Source organism: Gobius niger (genome assembly GCF_951799975.1).
Source record: "Gobius niger genome assembly, chromosome: 9".
Taxonomy (NCBI): Eukaryota; Metazoa; Chordata; class Actinopteri; order Gobiiformes; family Gobiidae; genus Gobius; species Gobius niger.
This window is the reverse complement of record NC_136860.1, coordinates 13,764,177-13,782,883: the sequence shown is the minus strand read 5'-3', so window position 1 is coordinate 13,782,883 and position 18,707 is coordinate 13,764,177. Positions and strand designations below refer to the sequence as shown.

The following is an 18,707-nucleotide window of genomic DNA, read 5'->3' as shown; positions in this document are numbered from 1 at the left end:
GAGGAAGTACAGTGGGACCCAGATGTTTACATACAGTTTATAAAAGATACATTTGCATTTTTTTTCTCACTGTCTGTCACGAAACCAGAATTATCTTTTACTTTTATAGGTCATTAATTTTTTTTTAATATACTTATTTTTGTCAAATGACAGAAGAATGAGAGACAGAATTTTTTAGAAATGTTTTTGTTTTTACAAAGTCGGACGTTTACATAAGATTGCTATACCTTTAAACTATTTAGAAAAGCCCAGATGACGATGTCATGTCCTTGGAAGTATGAACAAGTCTGGTTCATCCTTGAGGGAAATTTCAAGACACTTAAAGGTGCTATTTTCATTGGTTAGAACAATCATGGAAATGACCAGCCATCAAACAGATCACATCAACTGTGAAATACGGGGGTGGCAGCATAATGCTGTGGGGTTGTTTTGCTGTGAGAGGGACTGGTGTACTTCACAAGATAGATGACATCATGAAGAAAGAACACTATGTGGAAATATTGGAGCAACATCTCAAGACATCAGTCAAGAAGTTAAAGTATGGGAAGTTGTTTGTTTATATAATTATGAGCTGTTGAACCACTTTGGTCCTCCTCCTGTCTTTGTGTCTTTTTTGGGTAGAAAACTATACTATAGTTTTTTATCCTCATTGTTTCCCCACTCTGACTGCTTCAAACATAACCATATATGGGGGCGCTCTGGAACAGTATCTATCCAGAGATACAAACCGTTTGTATCTCTGGATAGATATTGGACAGACTGACTATGCCTAGTGTTTCTCTGGTTGTGAAATTATTTTGTCTTTCAGCATATTGTAACAAGACACATTTGTCCAACTTTGTGAACCTAATTATGAAAGCCTTTTAATCGACTGTGAACAAGCAGGTTAACTTAAGGTGTTTGGAAAGTTAACAATGAGTGTTTGCTGACAACAACAAAAAATGAAGGGAATGGTAAATTCATGAGATAAAAACCCCCCAAAAATAACAAATTATGTCTTGAACCCGTAACTTAGACGATTGCTGGTAGCTAGCAGCTAGCGTGCATGCTGCATACACACATGCACGACAGCAGTAGCTCGATCCAGAAAGAGAGCCAGGCAGGTATGTGAAGGCCTCTCCATTGGCTGCCTCTGCGAATGCCACTGCAGTTGTTAATCATACTTGTAATTAGCACCGTGCGGCTCCAGAGAAGTGAACATCTATCCCTTGGAGACAAACAACTTTTTTTCCCAGAGCCATTTCTGCCCCACCTTTTACAATTATTGCTAAGTTTCCCTGTCGAAATGTGATTGATTTGCCCGCTCCGATGATTTTCTTTCTTGTTATGAAACAGGTAGCTTTGTGGGTTATTTAGGGACATGTCGTGCACAAACATTATGGAAAAATAAATTAAAGCAAACCCTGCTCGATTCTGGTAGTTTTGTTTAGCTACGTATGACTTCATATGGATCATATACTGGGTTCATACAGGTAGCGGAAAGTTACGTTGAATGGTCAATCATGGTGAATCATTTTGTCACATTATTTTTTTAATCCACTATAGGAATGTGGGCAATTTTTTTTTATTCCAAATCAAATGGAGCAAAAGAATGTGTACAATTTCAACCAAAGCTTCACTTGAATGATGTATTTTCAATGAACCTATTGCGGTAAAGTTGTTGCGCAAGGTTATTATTTTCCTAGACATTTAGATTTATTGCCAGCTTGAATCTAATTTCATGCTTTTGAATGACATTTCAGGCCACGGTTTTGGCACAGTTCATCTAATAATAATCATAATGTAATACACAAAAAAACATACGCAACACAGAAGGTTAAGTTATTTAAGAAAACATTTTATTTTACATAAACTGTACAGATGACATTTATTTGACTAAATGATTCTTAGACAGGAACTAAAAATAACTCTTATTAAATAGAAAAACAAAAATAGATTTAAAGACGAAAAAACGAAGTGTTCATGTATTGTACAAAACAGAGAGTGAAAAGAAATGAAATCATATCTCGTACCCTGATACAGTGGTAGGCCTTTTGCAAATGATCAAACAGTATTGTACACAATGACTGTGGCCTTGCCCTCTTGGTACAATAGCTAAATCCATGGCCTCTTTGGTTCCATTAATTAGGTAAAATACATTTGAAACAAAATTCAATTTACTTCTATAAAAATATTTTTTTTCAATGGCAGTTTTGTTTCGCTAATCCCGCAACTTTTCAGTGCAAACATCACAACAATCATTCGCTTTGGAAAATAAGCGAAAGATTACATTTCAAGTATTGATAAAAGTGGAGGACTGTGGAGAGGGAGAGTTGAGAGAAGTGGTGAGACTCAGTCTAATAGAGCAGTGGATTATGGAATAGTTACTATACATTGCATAGCTCATGTGGCACTTATTTAGCGATAGGACAGGACACTCAGTACCCCTTGGAAGGCAATTCTTTTTACAAGTGCTATTCAGGGTGTGCATTTCAGTTTCTGCAAGTGCTGCACCGCACCATGGCGACCCAGTGGGCCCGAACTCACTCCCGTCGGCCGGCTGCTCCTGCAACAGCTGGAGCAGTCTCGGGCAGGGGGAGGCGGTCCACTCTCTGGAGCTCCCAGTGCACAAGTGAAGTGCACTTATGAGACTATCTTCACCTGCTTGTCATGGTAACAGGACCTGCAGCACTTTAAACAGGCAGCAAGTTAAAGGTGGAGGCCCGTAGTCAACAGCGAGAAAGAAGACAACAATGGCAGCAGGGCAGCTCGGTGGAGGGCTCTCTCTGCCACTTGCACTGCGGAGGGTATAATCCTGCAAGGCATTAAGCGCTGCCGCTCTAAATCCACCAGAGAGGACACTGTCTGTACAGGAGGCAAGTGCTGGTGTTCTGAATTGTATAAGCGGATGAATTGTCAGTGCTTCATAAAACTTTGAAAGTCATGTGCTTAGTTCAAGGACTAGAGTTGTGTGGGAGCATTTTGATAGTTGGCAGTTCCTGTCACTTTCTTTAAGCGCTTCAGTCAGGAGATCATGGGCCATTATTTTTTGACTAGAAATGGCAAACTAGAGCAAAGCATCATTTGGTGATAGTCATTCCCTTCTCGTCCAATCACTGACCAGTTGTTGCTCGACAGACGAAGCTGACAGTGAGCATGTCATTCAGTCTGATAAATAAACACACTCGCTGAACATGTGCAGAGGCACAGTAGCACTGATACCAGTGTGGCCTGCACATACAGGTATAGATATATAGATATGTGTACCGTACAATAACGTCTTGTTTGTACAAAAGGCCTTTCTGACTGTTTCCAAGTTCACCAATGACCCGAGGACTGCGACTCAGGCACAGCCGCACTCCTCTACAATCATGTTGGGCACATCCCTCTTGACGATGTTGTACTCATCGTCAAAGTAGAGCATTGACATAGTACTGAGCTTGGTGGGGATGCAGCAGGAGTTGACAGACCCCGGGCTCATGCCTCTCATGCGGTACTGGTTTACTACAGCTGTGTGGAAGGACGAGGCCGAGCCTGGCACACCGGCCATGTAGGCCGGGCAGCTCCCCTCACAGTAGTTGCCATAGTAGCCAGCAGGGGCAATGATCCAGTCGTTCCATCCAATGAGGCGGAAGTCTATATAAAACTGCTGCCGACAGCACAGTCCCCCACTCGTCCCGTCACACTCCAGCCCTCTTTTCCGAATGCGGTGCTTCCCGTCCACCTGCTTGGCCCGCACCACGAGGAATGGCCGATGAGAAGGGTCGCCGGGATCCACCAGGATGGGAGCCACTCCGGCTATATCGCAGCCGTCACAGTGCACCTCCAGGTCCTGCCGCCGGTTGCCTTTGCCAAACACAGCGCGCACAGCCTCTGACAGAGGGAAGGTGTGCCAGCCACTGCGTTTCAGGTCCACGCGCTTCTCCACCAGAGCCCAGCGCCCAGAACCCCCTCCTCCCCCTCCTCCAGGACCCCCTTCGGCTCCAACGCTCACTGGGCCCGGCTCCTGGTAGTGGATCTTCACTGTCACCTTCCGACGCAGGCCCTTCTCTGGGCCCCCAGGCAGGATCCGGAAGTACAGCCACAGGTTGGCCTGTGCCACAAACAGGTTCTGGTTGCCCTCGTTGGAGATGAGGAAGAAGAGGCCAGACTTGGACGAAGTGTGTTCATCTGTGAGACACAAAAGGGGAAAAGAGAAGAGTTAGGTCTTTCTCTGTCATGTGTCAAGAGAATGTCTAACAGTTTTACAAGTGTATAGATTAAATGCAGTGTTGCAGCAGGTTTTAACAGGTAACACCCAGATGATCTGTGACTGTTATTTAAGATCTCTTTCAAGTTGATACTGGCAACAGGAATGTCCTAGAAATCACATTCCAAAAATGACTGGAGATGTAATATATTATCACATGCTCAACGGGATTGTGGTAGATTGATGGATGTTATCAGCTGCTGCTAGATTTATGTGTAAAATTCAAGTTTAAAGCAAAAATTGAGATATTTTGAGAAGTGGGAAAGAGGTGAACTTGGAGCTAATGCCAACTGCTTCACTTCATGTCCTTTGAATAAAAAGACCTCACTCAAAACCAAGATGTAGATTTTTGTCATCTTAATTCAAGTCTTTAAAGAGTTGTGCTCTTGTTGTTTTCCCATTTTCCCTCAATCAGCCTGTCAGGTGACCCCATATGGCTGCCTCTGATAGGCCAGCTGTGACAGGCCAGTCCTGGGATCAGACCCAATTGGCCTCAGGTCCAGTTTGCTAAATGACAGACTAAAGAGAAAGAGGCAGAGTGAAGGGGGTGGACAACAGTGCAGAAGATGAAGGAAAGCAGGAAGGATGCAAGTGGAGAAGGTGGGAGGGCAGCGGACGCAGCCAAGGCCCCGGGGGGTTCACCGAGTTCGTTATGGGTGCCCCATCCCTGCCCGGACCCCACCCCCACCCTCCCCGTCCTCCACCAAGAGCACCCTGAGAGTGACAGCACAAAGCCCCCAGTGCGGCAGTGGGAGACAGCCGCGCTGCAGCCCGCCATTGAATCGCGTGGCTTTCCAGCAAAAAGCATGATGAGGCAAAAATAAAAGCCATTTACATGACACTGGCCACTTTCTAATGGAGCACAATAAAGAGATCCAGGGAGTCTAAAGGTGGCCATGGGCTCTCTCTAGCACCAACTCTCTTTCTTTTTTCTAAGCCTAATGATGTCTTCCAAATTACCCTGAGGTAACTTGAAAGGTTTCTATTTCAGGAGATTGGGTACAATGTGCTCAAGCAGAGCAGCGCCTTTGAAAGCCGCTAAATGACTTTGTTTGCCGACTGATTAGTGTGTGTCAGTGTCAACAGGTGGCCACCAAAGACGGGCCCCTCTTTAGGGCGCCTCACGCCTCTTCCTCCTGTAAACCGCAGCTTTACATTCAAACAGAGGCCTGTCGAGACCAGCACCGCTCTGCACTGTGTCAGCTGGGAGCACACGGCAAAGGCGCATACCTTGCTCCACGGCAAATATCAGCCCCTCTCAGAACCGGGGCCCGTGGGTAAAAGTATCAAGTGCACGCAGAGCACAAGCTGAAATGAATCTGGAGCGAGCAACACGGGAGCTGCAGCTTTTGCCTCAGTGGCTGTAAAGGGCCCTCGGGGCTACAACAAACTAACCTCACCTCGCTCAGCGGAGCACATTCTTACTTGCCCCGACAGCTCCGAGGTCTGAAAAAGAGGGATCTCACTGAGCGTGACAGCGTGATAGATAGACATGTTGCAGGGCCCGTACAAAATGATTACCTTTTTACAACATACAGTTTAAAGGGGGCTGTGTGTAGTTTTGACATTTAATAATTCACTCCTATCATCGCCAGCAGCTCGCCTGGTGGAGAGCACTTCAGAAAGGGAAGATATACCATACTATACGCACTCAAAGGTTTTTATGTCCCAACTTTTTCACAGTTTAAGCAAAACAGAAATATAGGAATAAGAGAAACTTGCTGACAATAAAGTCTTGTTTATCGCATGTAATGTCACATTTCTTGCACGTTTGTTTCTATCGGTTTCTTCTGACATACCAAGTTCCTGAAACATGTTGCAGTCAAGTCGCAATGTGCTGTGGGAACGCAACAAATAATTTTCTTAAGTACTATTTTCAAACTTACAGTAATAACACACAAAACCATATTTCCCTGAGGCTGTTTATGATGCAATTAAGCGGCATGTAATGGATTGCAACAAGACAGTGCGGGAATGTGACAGCTCTATTCCACGTTTTGACTTTGCTAAATCCGCCTTTGTGTCGTAAAAACATGCTGATCCTTCGACACAGAGGACTCTACAGTAGATCGCGCTTATGGATCGTGATATCGTAATATTGCGTCATGCATCTATGGCTCACTCTCTCTCTCTTTCTCTCTCTCTCCCCCGAATCGATTTGCAAGGCTGTCACACTTACTCTTCGTGGCCACGACAACCGGCCAACCATGTGTCAGAGATGGTTTTCGGATTGGGATCAAAGCCTCTGACAGCAGATATAAAACAGAGACTTTCTATCTGCTTTGTGGTGAAAACAAAAAAACACCAAATAAAAAGAAAATTAAGGGTGAACTGTAAGCATTTTGCAGGGGAAATGGATGCCTGATCAACATAATGTGTACAAAAAAACAACACACAGCTTATTTTCTACACTGTTGGCACAAACTCCAAAACCATTATAACGGTTACATGCAATATGGATACTTCTGGTTAAACTGTGTTCATTGCAGTAGTGCAGGGGTGTCCAAACTTTTTTCATGGGGGGCCGCATACTGAGGCGTACACAGGGTGAAGGGCCATAGATCGGTGGTCAGTGCCGCAAAACCTTTGACTAGCAGAGGTTTAAATTGCGCCTCACACCTTTATTTATGCTCAAAACCTTCATGCCAGCTCTGTCTCACAGTAAAAGGTTAGTTGTTTGGTTAGAATTGTGTAGAATTATTACATTTCAAATAAAAAGGACCATCTCTGATGATGTGTCCCGATTCAGCAAGAAGAAAAAAAATTGGTTTGAGGGCCGCATTTGGCCCCCGGGCCGCACTTTGGACATCCCTGCAGTAGTGAGAACATTCAAGACCATCTCAAATGTTCAGATCTGAGCAGTAGGTGCGCATATGTGGCTCGATGTAAACAAAAGACTTAGCCTACTAGCCAAAAAGTGACATAGCTAGTGCTAATGTCAAACAGTGATTACGAAAAATGTGCTAAAGCTGCTCTGCAACACATTACACATGCCTCGACCTCACCTCTGCGGTCCTGTTTTTTTTTTTTTTTAAAGTTTACAGTGCGTTATTTATGGCACGTACAGATTCGATCGCTTCCCCGCTGCAAAGAATGTACGCCATACGTGCCTTCCCTTCAGTGCGCTGTGCTTCCCTCGCGGAATGAATTGTTCTTTTCAAGCGGTGCTCCAAACTATTTTCAGCTGGCCCCGACACGCCTCGCCTGACCCCGCGCTGGAAAACGCGCGGTGCACAGCGCGTACGGCCAGGCGAGGCTGAGCTGTAGCTACAGGACACACCTGGGTGGGCTATGGCGCTCCCTTAGCGTGTCCCCACCTGCGCCACCAACGTTTAAGGGATGAGGCCGGCGGAGAAAGAAGGTATCTCCGAGGATCATTACTCAAACCGGGCTGTCGACGGAGACCACACGCCACGGGACAGGGTGGGCAAGGCGGAGGCTGCGGAATACGGTGTTCTGTTTTGTGGGAGGCCTGGGTTAGCATGAGCGGCAGCAAAAAACACTGGCACTTCAATGCAACGGGTTAAAGGCCCTGAATCTGAGGGTTTTTTTCTAACAGAGGAATGAAATGTGTTTTAAAAGCAGACATTTGTGAAAATATTACGCACCTAATTATAAAGGATTTGTATTGAACTGGAGAACTAGCAAACTAGCTGTTGTTAGCATAAGCGTTTGTTAGCTCAACTGTGCTCCGTGATAGTTGTAATTATTAACTTATCCCTGGTAAGAAGTGGGATTCAAAAAGCTAAGAATGACTAAAGTTTAAGCTTTACTCATTCCCTCTTTGAATCTTTATAAACAAAACAAAAAAGTCTTGCTTCCTGTTTTATTCGTTGTACAGCTACAAGAACAACAACAAACAAGCCGATCCAGGGTTTTAATGCTTAGAAACCTTCATGTGACTATTTGGCTGTTTATAATTTGTAAGAATGTGACCAGTAATAGACGTCTTGGGACTGTGTTTGATGTTGCATTACGTTAACAATATTACATTGATACAATTACAGAAAACTTTATATCTCCAGCATGGCTATGCTTTATGAAAGATTAAAATAGCCTGGGACAGCCGCTCTGAATTGATTTGTCACGCTTCGCCGTGCAAATCGGACAACCAAAACAACAAATAGAATGCTTCTGCTCGTGCTTGGCACAAGTTTAAGAAGCACCATATGTTCTACTCCAGCGACATTTTATGGTTTCTGAGAACGGGACTAATACGAGACTTCTGGGGATTTGATTTTGCATATTTTTGGAAGCCGCTTATAATCCAGAAAAATTCAAATAAAACTTTTTTGTTTTTTTTCCCCAAGGCCTGTAAAACATGGCTTTTTGATTTACAATATAATAATGTGCGACAAGTAGCCTGAAAGTACTTACACATGAGTATGTCATCACGGGCATGCAGAAAATAAAAAATTGCTTCAATTATGTTAAAAACGTTTCCCCAACCACATTCAAAAGGAGAAATGACTACATAAAAAGTTACTGTCTGTAGCCCTTTGATTTGGATTACTATCAACTAACACTGCACAATACATCGCTAAAGCACCATTATCAATATTAGGTGACACAATATCCATGTCGCCAGAAGCCACAATACATTTGATCCTGTTTTAGTATTTTATTAGAGTCTTGTTATTTATGGATGTACTATGTTTAAACAGCTTCGTAAAATAGCGCAATAATATTATCGCCATTATCAAACATTCAAATTATTTCTCACATCGAGCTATCAACTATCAACATTGGGATAGGAAACGAGTAGCCATTGCGTGCACCCTGGCCCAGGCTATAATACCGACCTATTGCATGGATATCAACATAGCGGGCCCTCTGTAAAGACCCTTTTGTGTTTTCACTTGTGTACGCACACCAATGGGGTGAGTCAACCTGCAAAGCATCTGATAGAGAGCCCTTTCAATGGCGTCAATAGCTTTCTTCCTGCCCGATCAAAGCCGCTCATTTGCCATCTTTTCTACTATGGGGGCAATTTTAATAAAGCCGCATGAATCATTGATGCCGCCACTCGCTATACAGGGGCGGCCAGCGCCATTGAGGCCTGAGATGCGCACTTGTGGCCTGAATGTGGAAAATGCTTGGCGCCGGCCCAACGGTGCCACGACTGACAGCTCCTCATGAAAGACCGGTGTCCCGAGGTAAACCGAACCAGCGGCGGCAATGTCAATGACCTGCCATAATCAGGCCTTCATGCCACCGTCTTGGATCGCTCGCCCCGGGTTCACCAGGTCCGGATGCCAACAATAAAGAACTCTATAGTCTTAATTTTGCGCTTTTAACCATGTTACAAAGTTATTTCCCCTGGTGAAAACTCGGAGTAGAAGTTACCTTCTCACACGCAGATTTAACTTTGGTTGTCTCTTCTTCTACTACTAAAGCGCTCTGATCTGAATTTCCTCAATCTTGTCGCCCCATAGATGGAACACAAAACTGTGACCCACATTTTTTTGATTGGTCCGGTTCTGCGCTCACTCAAAGTGTCTTCGTTGCGCCGCCATAGATTTGCTAGCATGCCATTAGTGGTTAAAAAGTGAAAGCTTGCGGCCAATTCAAAAAACCCGGTCTTTTGGTTACACATTTTAAATGATTAAACGTAAAATATCGATAATGTGGTAACCCATGCATGTTTATAAGCCTCCATTGTCCATATGTCCACTCTAAATCCAAACTTCTACGTGTTTTTTTTTTCTCCCCCCCCCCCCTCTCCCCTTTTCTTTTCTACTCGCTTTCTTTTGAGTGGCTTTGGCCCGTCAAGTGCGCTGCTCCGCTCCTGTGCGTACGGGACATCGAATACCTCCGCAGAGCACCCAAGGGAGCATGTCAGGGGAGAAGGGAGATTGGCATCGTCCTTCCCTCACCTGCAACCGGGGGCAGCTTGGCAGACCCGGGCCGCTTTGTGCCGCGGCGGCGCGATAAGGAAGGCGGCGGCTACCGGCGGAGAAACAAGCGCCCGGTTAACCCTGGGAGGACTCGGGAACGCAAGCTGACCGCGCGGTAAACCCCCACCCCCCCCACCACCCCCCCCTGCAAACCGGATCGGTTTACGGGGCTGGCTAAACAAACAAGAGTAATGCCAGAGTCGGACCGGCTGATACTTTACATGAGTGATTATGTGAAGCTTTTTACTAACCTTTGCCATTGCTACATTCAGACCAACTGTCAGGATAGTGTTGCTATTTCTACGGCTAAAAGTTACACAAATGTAAAGATCCTTCTGTAGTATAACTTAATGTACTGTTGTAGTTATACAAAACACCAGCAGGGGGAGCAAAACTGAACGATAGCTGTAACTGCAACCGACTTTGTGGATTCCTCCATATGAAGAACAACAGAGTGTGAGCTGACACGTACAAAAGTATCAAAGCGCTGCTCCAGCAGGTAATGTTTTGATAAGATAGTGTAACATGACATGATTATCTCAAAAAGGGCGGGTTTTTTTTTGCATGATTTAGGAAATCCCAGAAGAAATACAAATGCAGAAGACAGAAGTGTGGTGCATTCTGGTCTGCAAGTTTGACTGCTTCAGTTTCTTGGGGCAGCTGGGAGCTATTGACTTGGAAATACCAAATAAAGAGTACAGCCAGATGCTGATTCCTGAAAGACAATCCGTGTAAAGTTTCACCTAATGAAAAGAAGAAATTACGATCATTTATTTTGTAAAGGGTGTCTTTGCAGTGAGACTTTCCTCAGCCCCTTGTAACTTTGCAGGGAGCGGGACATCACCGGCTTGTTTCTGCACAGATGTGGCTGCTTTGGCTTTGCACACGGTGGTTAAAAATAAGGTTTGAATATGTTTAAATTCAATGTCAAAATGGAAGTTATGTTGAGCAGTTTTGTACCATCTGAAATGTGGAAAAAAACGGTCCGACTTTCTGCACTCCACAGATCCGGTTTCTCATACTGTAGATCTAATGTGAAAATGGTCCAAAACCGATCGGGGAATTTATTGGGGATGAAAGTTTTTATCTCAACTGATACTTATCATCAAGCGTGTTCGTGTCATAAGAGACAAAGCTAGGCATTGGCAAAGAAGAACATCTGTGAGTCTTACAGCCCCTGGCAACATTTAAAAGGAAATATCTTATCTTCGTGCTGTTTGTAATAGCCAGGTTTTCTCTGCTTGTGATTTTCTCCGCAATGGGGATGTATGGGGGGAAAAACATTGCGGACTGCAAGAAACACAATGATATCAATTTATGTATAAACTGTCCAAGTATAAATGTTAAATAAATTGATGAATTGTAGAAATATAAACAGGGTTGTCTTCTTGGGCTTTGTATTTGTCTACCAGCTCGTGTCAATCCCTGGAAATATGTTTACGTACTGTATTTCTCAAATGTTGTCGAATGATACGGGGCAACATCGCACACTAAGTTCAAATCCAGAGCCAAGAGGGACCCATGCCATCTTTGTCCCCGCGGCTGTGACAATGGCGCTCGCTTTTTGGGGGGGCTCGGAGCTGCCCTGGCTGGAGAGCCGTGCGGGGACTCCTCCTGTGAGCCGTGCCCCGGCTGGCAGGGTCCGAGCTTAGCGGAGGGGTGCGGAGGGTGACGGGATGGGGTGGGGGGGGGTGCATGGAGAGGGGGGGGGGGGCGCAAGCCAGCTGGCCAAGAGGCAGACGGGGGTCTAGGGAGCAGGGATCCAAGCCAGCTCCCTGGTACAATGCGGCACAAAGGCTCAAAGGTGTGAGGAAGAATAGACGCACAGAAGGAGAAGAAGAAGCAGCCCAGCGAACCTTCAGAGCCACAAAAGCATCCTTTACAATGCAGCAATATGGGCAAACACACACAATATGAGCACCCCACCCCTTCCCCTTGCCATCACCAACACCGTGCCCATCCGCCGCGGCCTCACCCCCTCCGCCAACCCCCCCCCTCCTCCCCCCCTCGCTCTCTGCCCGACTCAAATATCTCATGCATTATTCTGCGCATTTTCTTTTGTTTTGCCGGCTTTTTTTTTTTTTCTTCCCTTTTTCCCTCCCCTCCCTTTACGTTGACATGTCGGCTTCAGCGTGAACGCATAGTGCTCTTCTAATAATTGCCTGGCTTTTGTTCCCCTGTCATGAGTGCGCTCGGATCATTCCCATTCAGTGGGCAGGAGCTCGCGAGGCCCATTCAGGCTAATTGTACGAGCGGGGTCGGGGAGAACACAGGGTATGTCCCCCCCCGTGAGCGCATTTTTGAAGACATCCTATTTCGGCGTCTTTAATTGCGTGTTTTCATGTCGCTCGACTAACAGTTTTGCGTCAAGTGACAATTATTGGATTGTTGCGGAGTGCGGATGGGGTTTTTCTTTTTTTTTAGGGGGCGCGAGCGGGACAGGCGTGTGGGAGCGGAGAGGAAAGGGTGTTCTCTTTGGACTTCTGAGAATTAGTTAGATACACATTCTTAGAGCGAGGGATAAATGGCCAATTGAGAGACTTTGTCCGTATTTAAAAGAGGGCTTTATACATTGGAGTATTGAGTGCGAGCTCGGGCTTTAGTGATGAAATTGGATTCAGAGGTTGTCTTTTATGCCCCCTCACACAACAAACGGAGGGGTAATTTAAGGACTCTGCCTTTCGTTTCGTTTGATTGTCATCGGGGGAAACTAGAGGATTTAACGCGACTGGCTTTAGGATAAAACCCCAAAACACAAGCTCAACTCGAGCCACCACCTATTCACCTGCGCCTCTCTGGCTCAAAGGCAGCACTGGGGATGGAAACTGAGATGGATTAGGGCTTTAATACAATCTAATGGGACTGTTAAGGGGAGGTACTGCGGGCAAAACTGTTTGTTTTTGTTCTCCCTTCCAGGTTTTGGGACAGTCTGATCTCTGCTCTTAGAAAATGGAAACAAATAAGTTGCCTCATCTTTAAGTTGCTAAAGAGTTCATGTTCAAATTATTGCACTGGTTTCGCTTTAGATTTATATTGAGAATTGTAAACTCTGAGGGCCTTTTTCTGTCACGGTGTTGACAACACACTTGAAGTACACTTGAAGAGTTTTACAGCTACGCACTTTATAAATTCACAGCCTTGTCTTGAGATTTTAAAGCAATAGCATAAATCTGGGCCGTTTTCATGCATTAACGAACGACTTGTTCTTATTTATGTCCATAATCTCTACAGCAAAAGATTCAAATCTATACCTTATCTTTAAATTTCTATTCCCCCATTCACCTGCAGTGTCTCGCCAACCTAGGGCATCTCTTAAAAAAAAAAAAAAGTGCCAGTGACTTATAGCCAGAACCACAAATAGTCATTACCTTGTCTCGATGTCTCAGTTTTTCCCTCAACCCTCCCTTTTCCATTGTGGTCCCGAAGTTATTTGTCAATTCCTCCACCCATTTGTAATACCTGTCCTCTCACATGATGCATCGCTCTTCCATATATATATTCTTGTACAAATCATCGTCAACACTCTTATTGTTACCCTAAGGCGTGTTTCAAAAGACGACTGGAGCCTAAGACAGGTGTTCCCGTGTCTCCCATAAACCCATTACGCACTACAGCCATAGAGCGTTTGTATAGGCATTGAAAGAAAAAAACAAATTGAACATGTAGCTTCAAGAAATAGTGACCCACCCCATTTTGTTTCTATAATTACATGCTGTGAAAAATAAAAACATTAGCTCAAGGATAATTATACGGCAGGCCAACGTGTTATTGCGCATCCGAGCGGAGAGTTGTTACTCATCGCCTCTTTACGGTTGATAACAGATTCCAAGCTCCGCCGGGACGGTAATGTTTGTCGAAGGTCAAGTCTTTAAGGCTAAGTCTCTCTTGATCTAGTGGTTTCTCAAACTTTTTCACGGCAAGTGCGGCCTCATAAAGGATTCGACCTTCCAAGCGTCACCGGGCCTAGATCGAGATCAAAACGTCGTTCCCAACCGGACGTACTTAGGGTTACCCGAGCGCTACGGGGTCCCGGGGAATTCAGTTTTACGACTGCAAAAATATACGTTCTTCCTTGTACTTTTGTCATTTTGAGACTTCACTTTTTTAATGGAATGACTTTGAACACATAATTTGAAACAATGTTCACGATAAGCTGCAGAAAGACGTGAGAGACTGTTGGTCAGGATTTTTTATTTGGCCTGGAGCGCCCTCTGCAGGCATTGATGGGAATGAAAGTTTATTAAACGGTAGTGGGGAAAAAAGCACTGACCAATTTAGTATCGGGAAAAACACTTTTAGGTACTACAGGTAAAAAGTATTGAAAATGAGAACCAACAAAAAAAAATAAAAAAAAATCTCTCTTTAGATCCAAATTTGATACCGTTGGTCCAGGGACACTAATTAAAGGAAGCTACCTGGTTGCTTCGCCCAAATAAATTTAATTTTTTTCCCAATTTATTCCTCATTTCTTGCACAATTTTTCCTCATTTTGCCACAATTTCTACCAATTTTCCCCCAAATTATTCCCCATTTTTCACACATTTCCTGACGTTGGAACCCAATATTGTAAATGTGTTGATCTCCACACATTGTTGTTCGTTTTCTGGTTGTAGATGACAAATATTTAAGTATAGGTATTGGAAAAAAGCATTGTTCAGGTATTTGGTATCGAAAACCAAGTATCCTTAAAGTACTGGTCGGAGAAAAAAAAAGTACCGGTACCCAGCCCTACATCCTATCAAGTCAATCACTGTGCCCGGATAATCACACTTTGAGAGTTTGGTGATGGGTTATGAGTTTCAAAAATAGGTAGGACATTTACAGGTTGTGTCTGTTATGCAACTAAATCCAGGAAATATGCAAGAAATCAAGAATGCTCAAACCAGTGTCGATGAAGCAAATTACTGCATCAGTCAAGTGTTCCCTCACCCGTGAAGTAACATTATAACATGGTTAAAAGCACTAATAATTATTAATAATTACTAATCAATGTATTGAAAGACAGACAATCACAGGCATTTTAAGGTGAATGTAGCTGCTACTATATTAAACTATAATTAAAAAAAATACGATGTGTGGGTATCCCCACGGTACCCTCTGCTTTGTTTAGCCTTTCTCTTACGGCCCTGCAAAAAAGTTCAAAAGCCTTCAAAGCTGGTGAGCGATGCCAAATCTTGCCTGCCATGTAAAAACTTACAAGTTCTGCAGCGCTAAAATGTAAACACGATTCACGATAAGACAAGGCGACAAAGACACCTGTGTCGCTGCCCGCTCTTGTCCTGCCTTTTTAAGATAGCGAAGCTCCACAAAATAAAAGTTTTTTCATATTTTTTTTTCATCCAGGACGTGGAAGCGACCGGCCAGCAGCCTGTGACATATTGAATTGGGAAACAACTTAAAATTGTCTCATTCATCACTAAAGTAAATGTCTCGGAGCTTATAGAAGTATATCCAGATGCCTGCCCAATGCTTAGACCCACTGGGTGGAGAATGATGAATGGAAGGAGAAGCCAGGGCGAAAGCATTTGTATATTAGGAGCGTGTTCTTCCCACGCTGAAATCCATATTGCAGCATCAGTCTGAGGAAGGGGAACATGTGCAATATAGTTTTAAATGGAGGCGCTGCCGGCTTTGATATAAATATGCAATCTAAGTGAGGGACCCTGCTCATAGACATACTGCCAAGAAGTGGAATCCTTCATTCCACTGAAAAAACTTAATCTATTGATGTGGAACAAGTTGTAAAGTGTTGCAGAACTATACACAAAAAAAAAACTACCAGTACATATCGGTGTACAAGCTATGCAAAAGTAAAGAGTTCGACTACTGCTACTGCTACTGCAACCCGCATCACTAATCACTATGATTTTGTCCTAAGCAGAGGTGAAAGATGCACTCAGATTTGCAATTATTATGACGAGTCCCATTGAAAACGCCAAACCAGTCTTTCTCAGACCTTTCAGACCAAAAAAAATGATGGTATGTACTTCTAAACCATGAGCAAAGTACGAAAAGAACTCAGAAGACTACGAAAACACAAATAAAACAGTTTCTAAATTGTACAAGGACAAGAGCCTTAAAGAGCTTGAGAACCACTTGTATGTTTCAGGAACAGCACCCTCCATTTCCTTCTGAAACATCAAAGAAGTACGGTGCTTTCCACCACTCCGACCTGTAACTAGGTGCCGTGTGCCTTTGCGAATTATAGGTGCCCCCCACACGGAGCTTCTTAAGTGGCATTAGGTCGGGTTTTTGGCGTTCAAACTCGGCGACATGGTTAAGCTTATGTGAGTTGGTTACATTTAATTTACTTAAAGACGCTGCTGTTGGTTGAATGGTGCGCCAGAAATAGGATCGAGTTTAGTTGCGATTGTTAGAAATTTGAGCATTGTACGGAGGAACATTGTAACATTAGCCGAAGCAATATGAATAAAGCGTAATGTTCCTTTGATAATCCTTTCCAAATGAGTTGTTAGAAATGTTAATATCGGCTCTGAGTTCTGCACTGGGAAACCCACAACTGCACTCGCGCCGCAATGGCACTTGGCCCCAATGCAATGTTTTGATGGAAAAGTCTCTTAAGTGGCAGTACATGAGCATATCGAGGGTCATCTGGCGGCTCAGCTGTTGTTTATAGTGCGCGTTTGATTGCCTGTTGCTGTGGTAACAAAGTGGCCCATCGAAGCCTCCGAAATGGACATCGCTCTTTCCCTATATGTCAAATACACTTGACGGATTGTGCTCCATTTTAAACAGAGCGGCTCTAAGGCTGGTCTGTGGCAATTTAGCTGAAGCAGCCCCTTGACCTGTGATCCCGAGTTTGGATATTTTTTTTTATTTCATTTGATTTGTTTTGGCAGGGTAGTTTAGGCGCGCATGGAATTCAATAGAGATGTGGCACAATGTTACAATTGGAAATATTATGTTAGCTAAAAGATGATTTCGATGACCACAAACATGGTTGACCTAAAAGTACATGCGCATCTTCTGACAGGGGATAAAAGGCTTTTTGACTACATTAAATACAGGCAAATCTAACTTCTATGCTGCACCAGCTCTGACTGCCAATGCCAGGACCCTTTGCGAGTAACTACTGTCATGTTCTCCCTAAAAGTTATATGAATATAATATTGCCGGCACAAAATAAAGTTTGCTTCACGAATTAAATGGTCTTGTTTTGTCTACAATGTCACTGCTTTATGTTGCTCCGATGCCACGGTAAGAGGAGCTCATCCAACGCTAACATAAGGGTGCCTTTGGAAAGTATAGCTCTGAATGTGTTTGCGTTGTTGACAGCGGTGATAACGCGGTGGACATTTGGCGCTGCGTAAAGGGGACCCGAGCGCAATTCCGAATGCGTAAAACTCGGTGGAAAACGGGGTTTACGTTTCCAAGTATATCCCCACCTGGTGCCAACGCGCGCAAGGAGGCACGGCGAGTCAAAAGGTGATCGCGGGTTCACCCCGGGGTCACCGCTGAACGCGCGCCATCAATAATAGATTATTACCTGATTCGGCGAAACTGATAATCTCCGAGGTCTCCGCCTGCACCTCGTTGTTGAAGGCGGCGTGTCCGTCAAAGTTCGGGATCTCCACCCGGCCGTCCTCGCGCACTTTCCCCGCGTGCAGCCTCCGCAGCGCCGTCACCATGGCTGCCTTGGGGATGGGGTGCGTGATGTTGGGTCTCTCCCTCATCTGGAGCCGGTTCAGGATGTGCCTCTTCACCGCTTCCACGAAGTCCACGTTGACGCGCTCCGCCTGGTCCGGCGCCCTCAGGCCGCAGGACGCGCACGACTCTTGGGGTGAAGAGGGCGAGGAAGAGGAAGACGAGGATGATGATGACGATAATGATGAAGACGATGATGAGGAGGCTGTGGGGCTCTGCGCTCCGAGCACGGTCGCCGCGACGCACAACGCCACCAGATAGCACAACGCCGCAGTGGACACGCTCATTGTCTCTGACAGTTGGGGAGGGAGAGGGGGGGAAGAAAAAGACAACAGATCTCCAAAGCACAATCCGCTTCAAAAGCACGTTTCGCGTCTAAACAAATGTCCAGAACTGTCCCGGGGAGTGCGTCAAGATATCCAAAAAAAATAAAATAAATAAATCCCGTGATCCCCCCGCACGCTATTTACTCCAAAGCAAGTCCAAATAAAAGTTCATCTTGTGTCGCGGACGCGCTTCTGTCATATCAGTCTCAGTCCAAAGTCAGGGGAGCAAAAGAACACACAGAAAAGTTGTAGGTAAATGCGTAATATTCGCCAAGTCAATATTCCAAAACTCCGTGTGCGCGCTCTCTCTCTGTCTGTCTCTCTCTCTCTCTCATTCAAAACCCCGCACGGACTGGAGATCTCCAAGAGCAAGTCGCAACGTTAACTCCCCGTGCGTTTTGAATGGCCAACACTGTGCGTCAAGCCCCTTTATAACAAGATGCTGTGTACGTCTGCTGCACGCGCTGCCGCTGCCGCTGCTGCCGCTGCCTCTCTGCTCTCTCCTCTGCGCACACGAGACCCCTTTGCTCTCTTTGCAATCACGACAACAGGGGCTCCGCACACCCAAAGTTTTTATACCGGAGGTGAAAC

General features: G+C 44.8%; 1 protein-coding gene across 1 annotated transcript; it reads right to left on the bottom strand.

Moving 5' to 3' along the window:
- Positions 1-1,897: 1,897 nt before the first annotated feature.
- On the bottom strand, positions 1,898-18,648 carry inhbb (inhibin subunit beta B). The gene is made up of 2 exons (XM_079563535.1): positions 17,633-18,648; positions 1,898-4,149 (listed from the first exon to the last, which is right to left on the bottom strand). Exons 1-2 carry the CDS (start codon positions 18,075-18,077, stop codon positions 3,323-3,325), a joined length of 1,272 nt encoding a protein of 423 aa, XP_079419661.1. The 5' UTR covers positions 18,078-18,648; the 3' UTR covers positions 1,898-3,322.
- Between the last annotated feature and the right edge of the window lie 59 nt (positions 18,649-18,707).

What these genes read in the sequence shown, in the direction of transcription:
- inhbb (XM_079563535.1), bottom strand. Translation starts at nt 18,077, where the DNA reads ATGAGCGTGTCCACTGCGGCGTTGTGCTATCTGGTGGCGTTGTGCGTC. An exon ending in TATCAGTTTCGCCGAATCAG is followed by an intron (nt 4,150 to 17,632) that starts GTAATAATCTAT and finishes TGTGTCTCACAG; the next exon opens with ATGAACACACTTCGTCCAAG.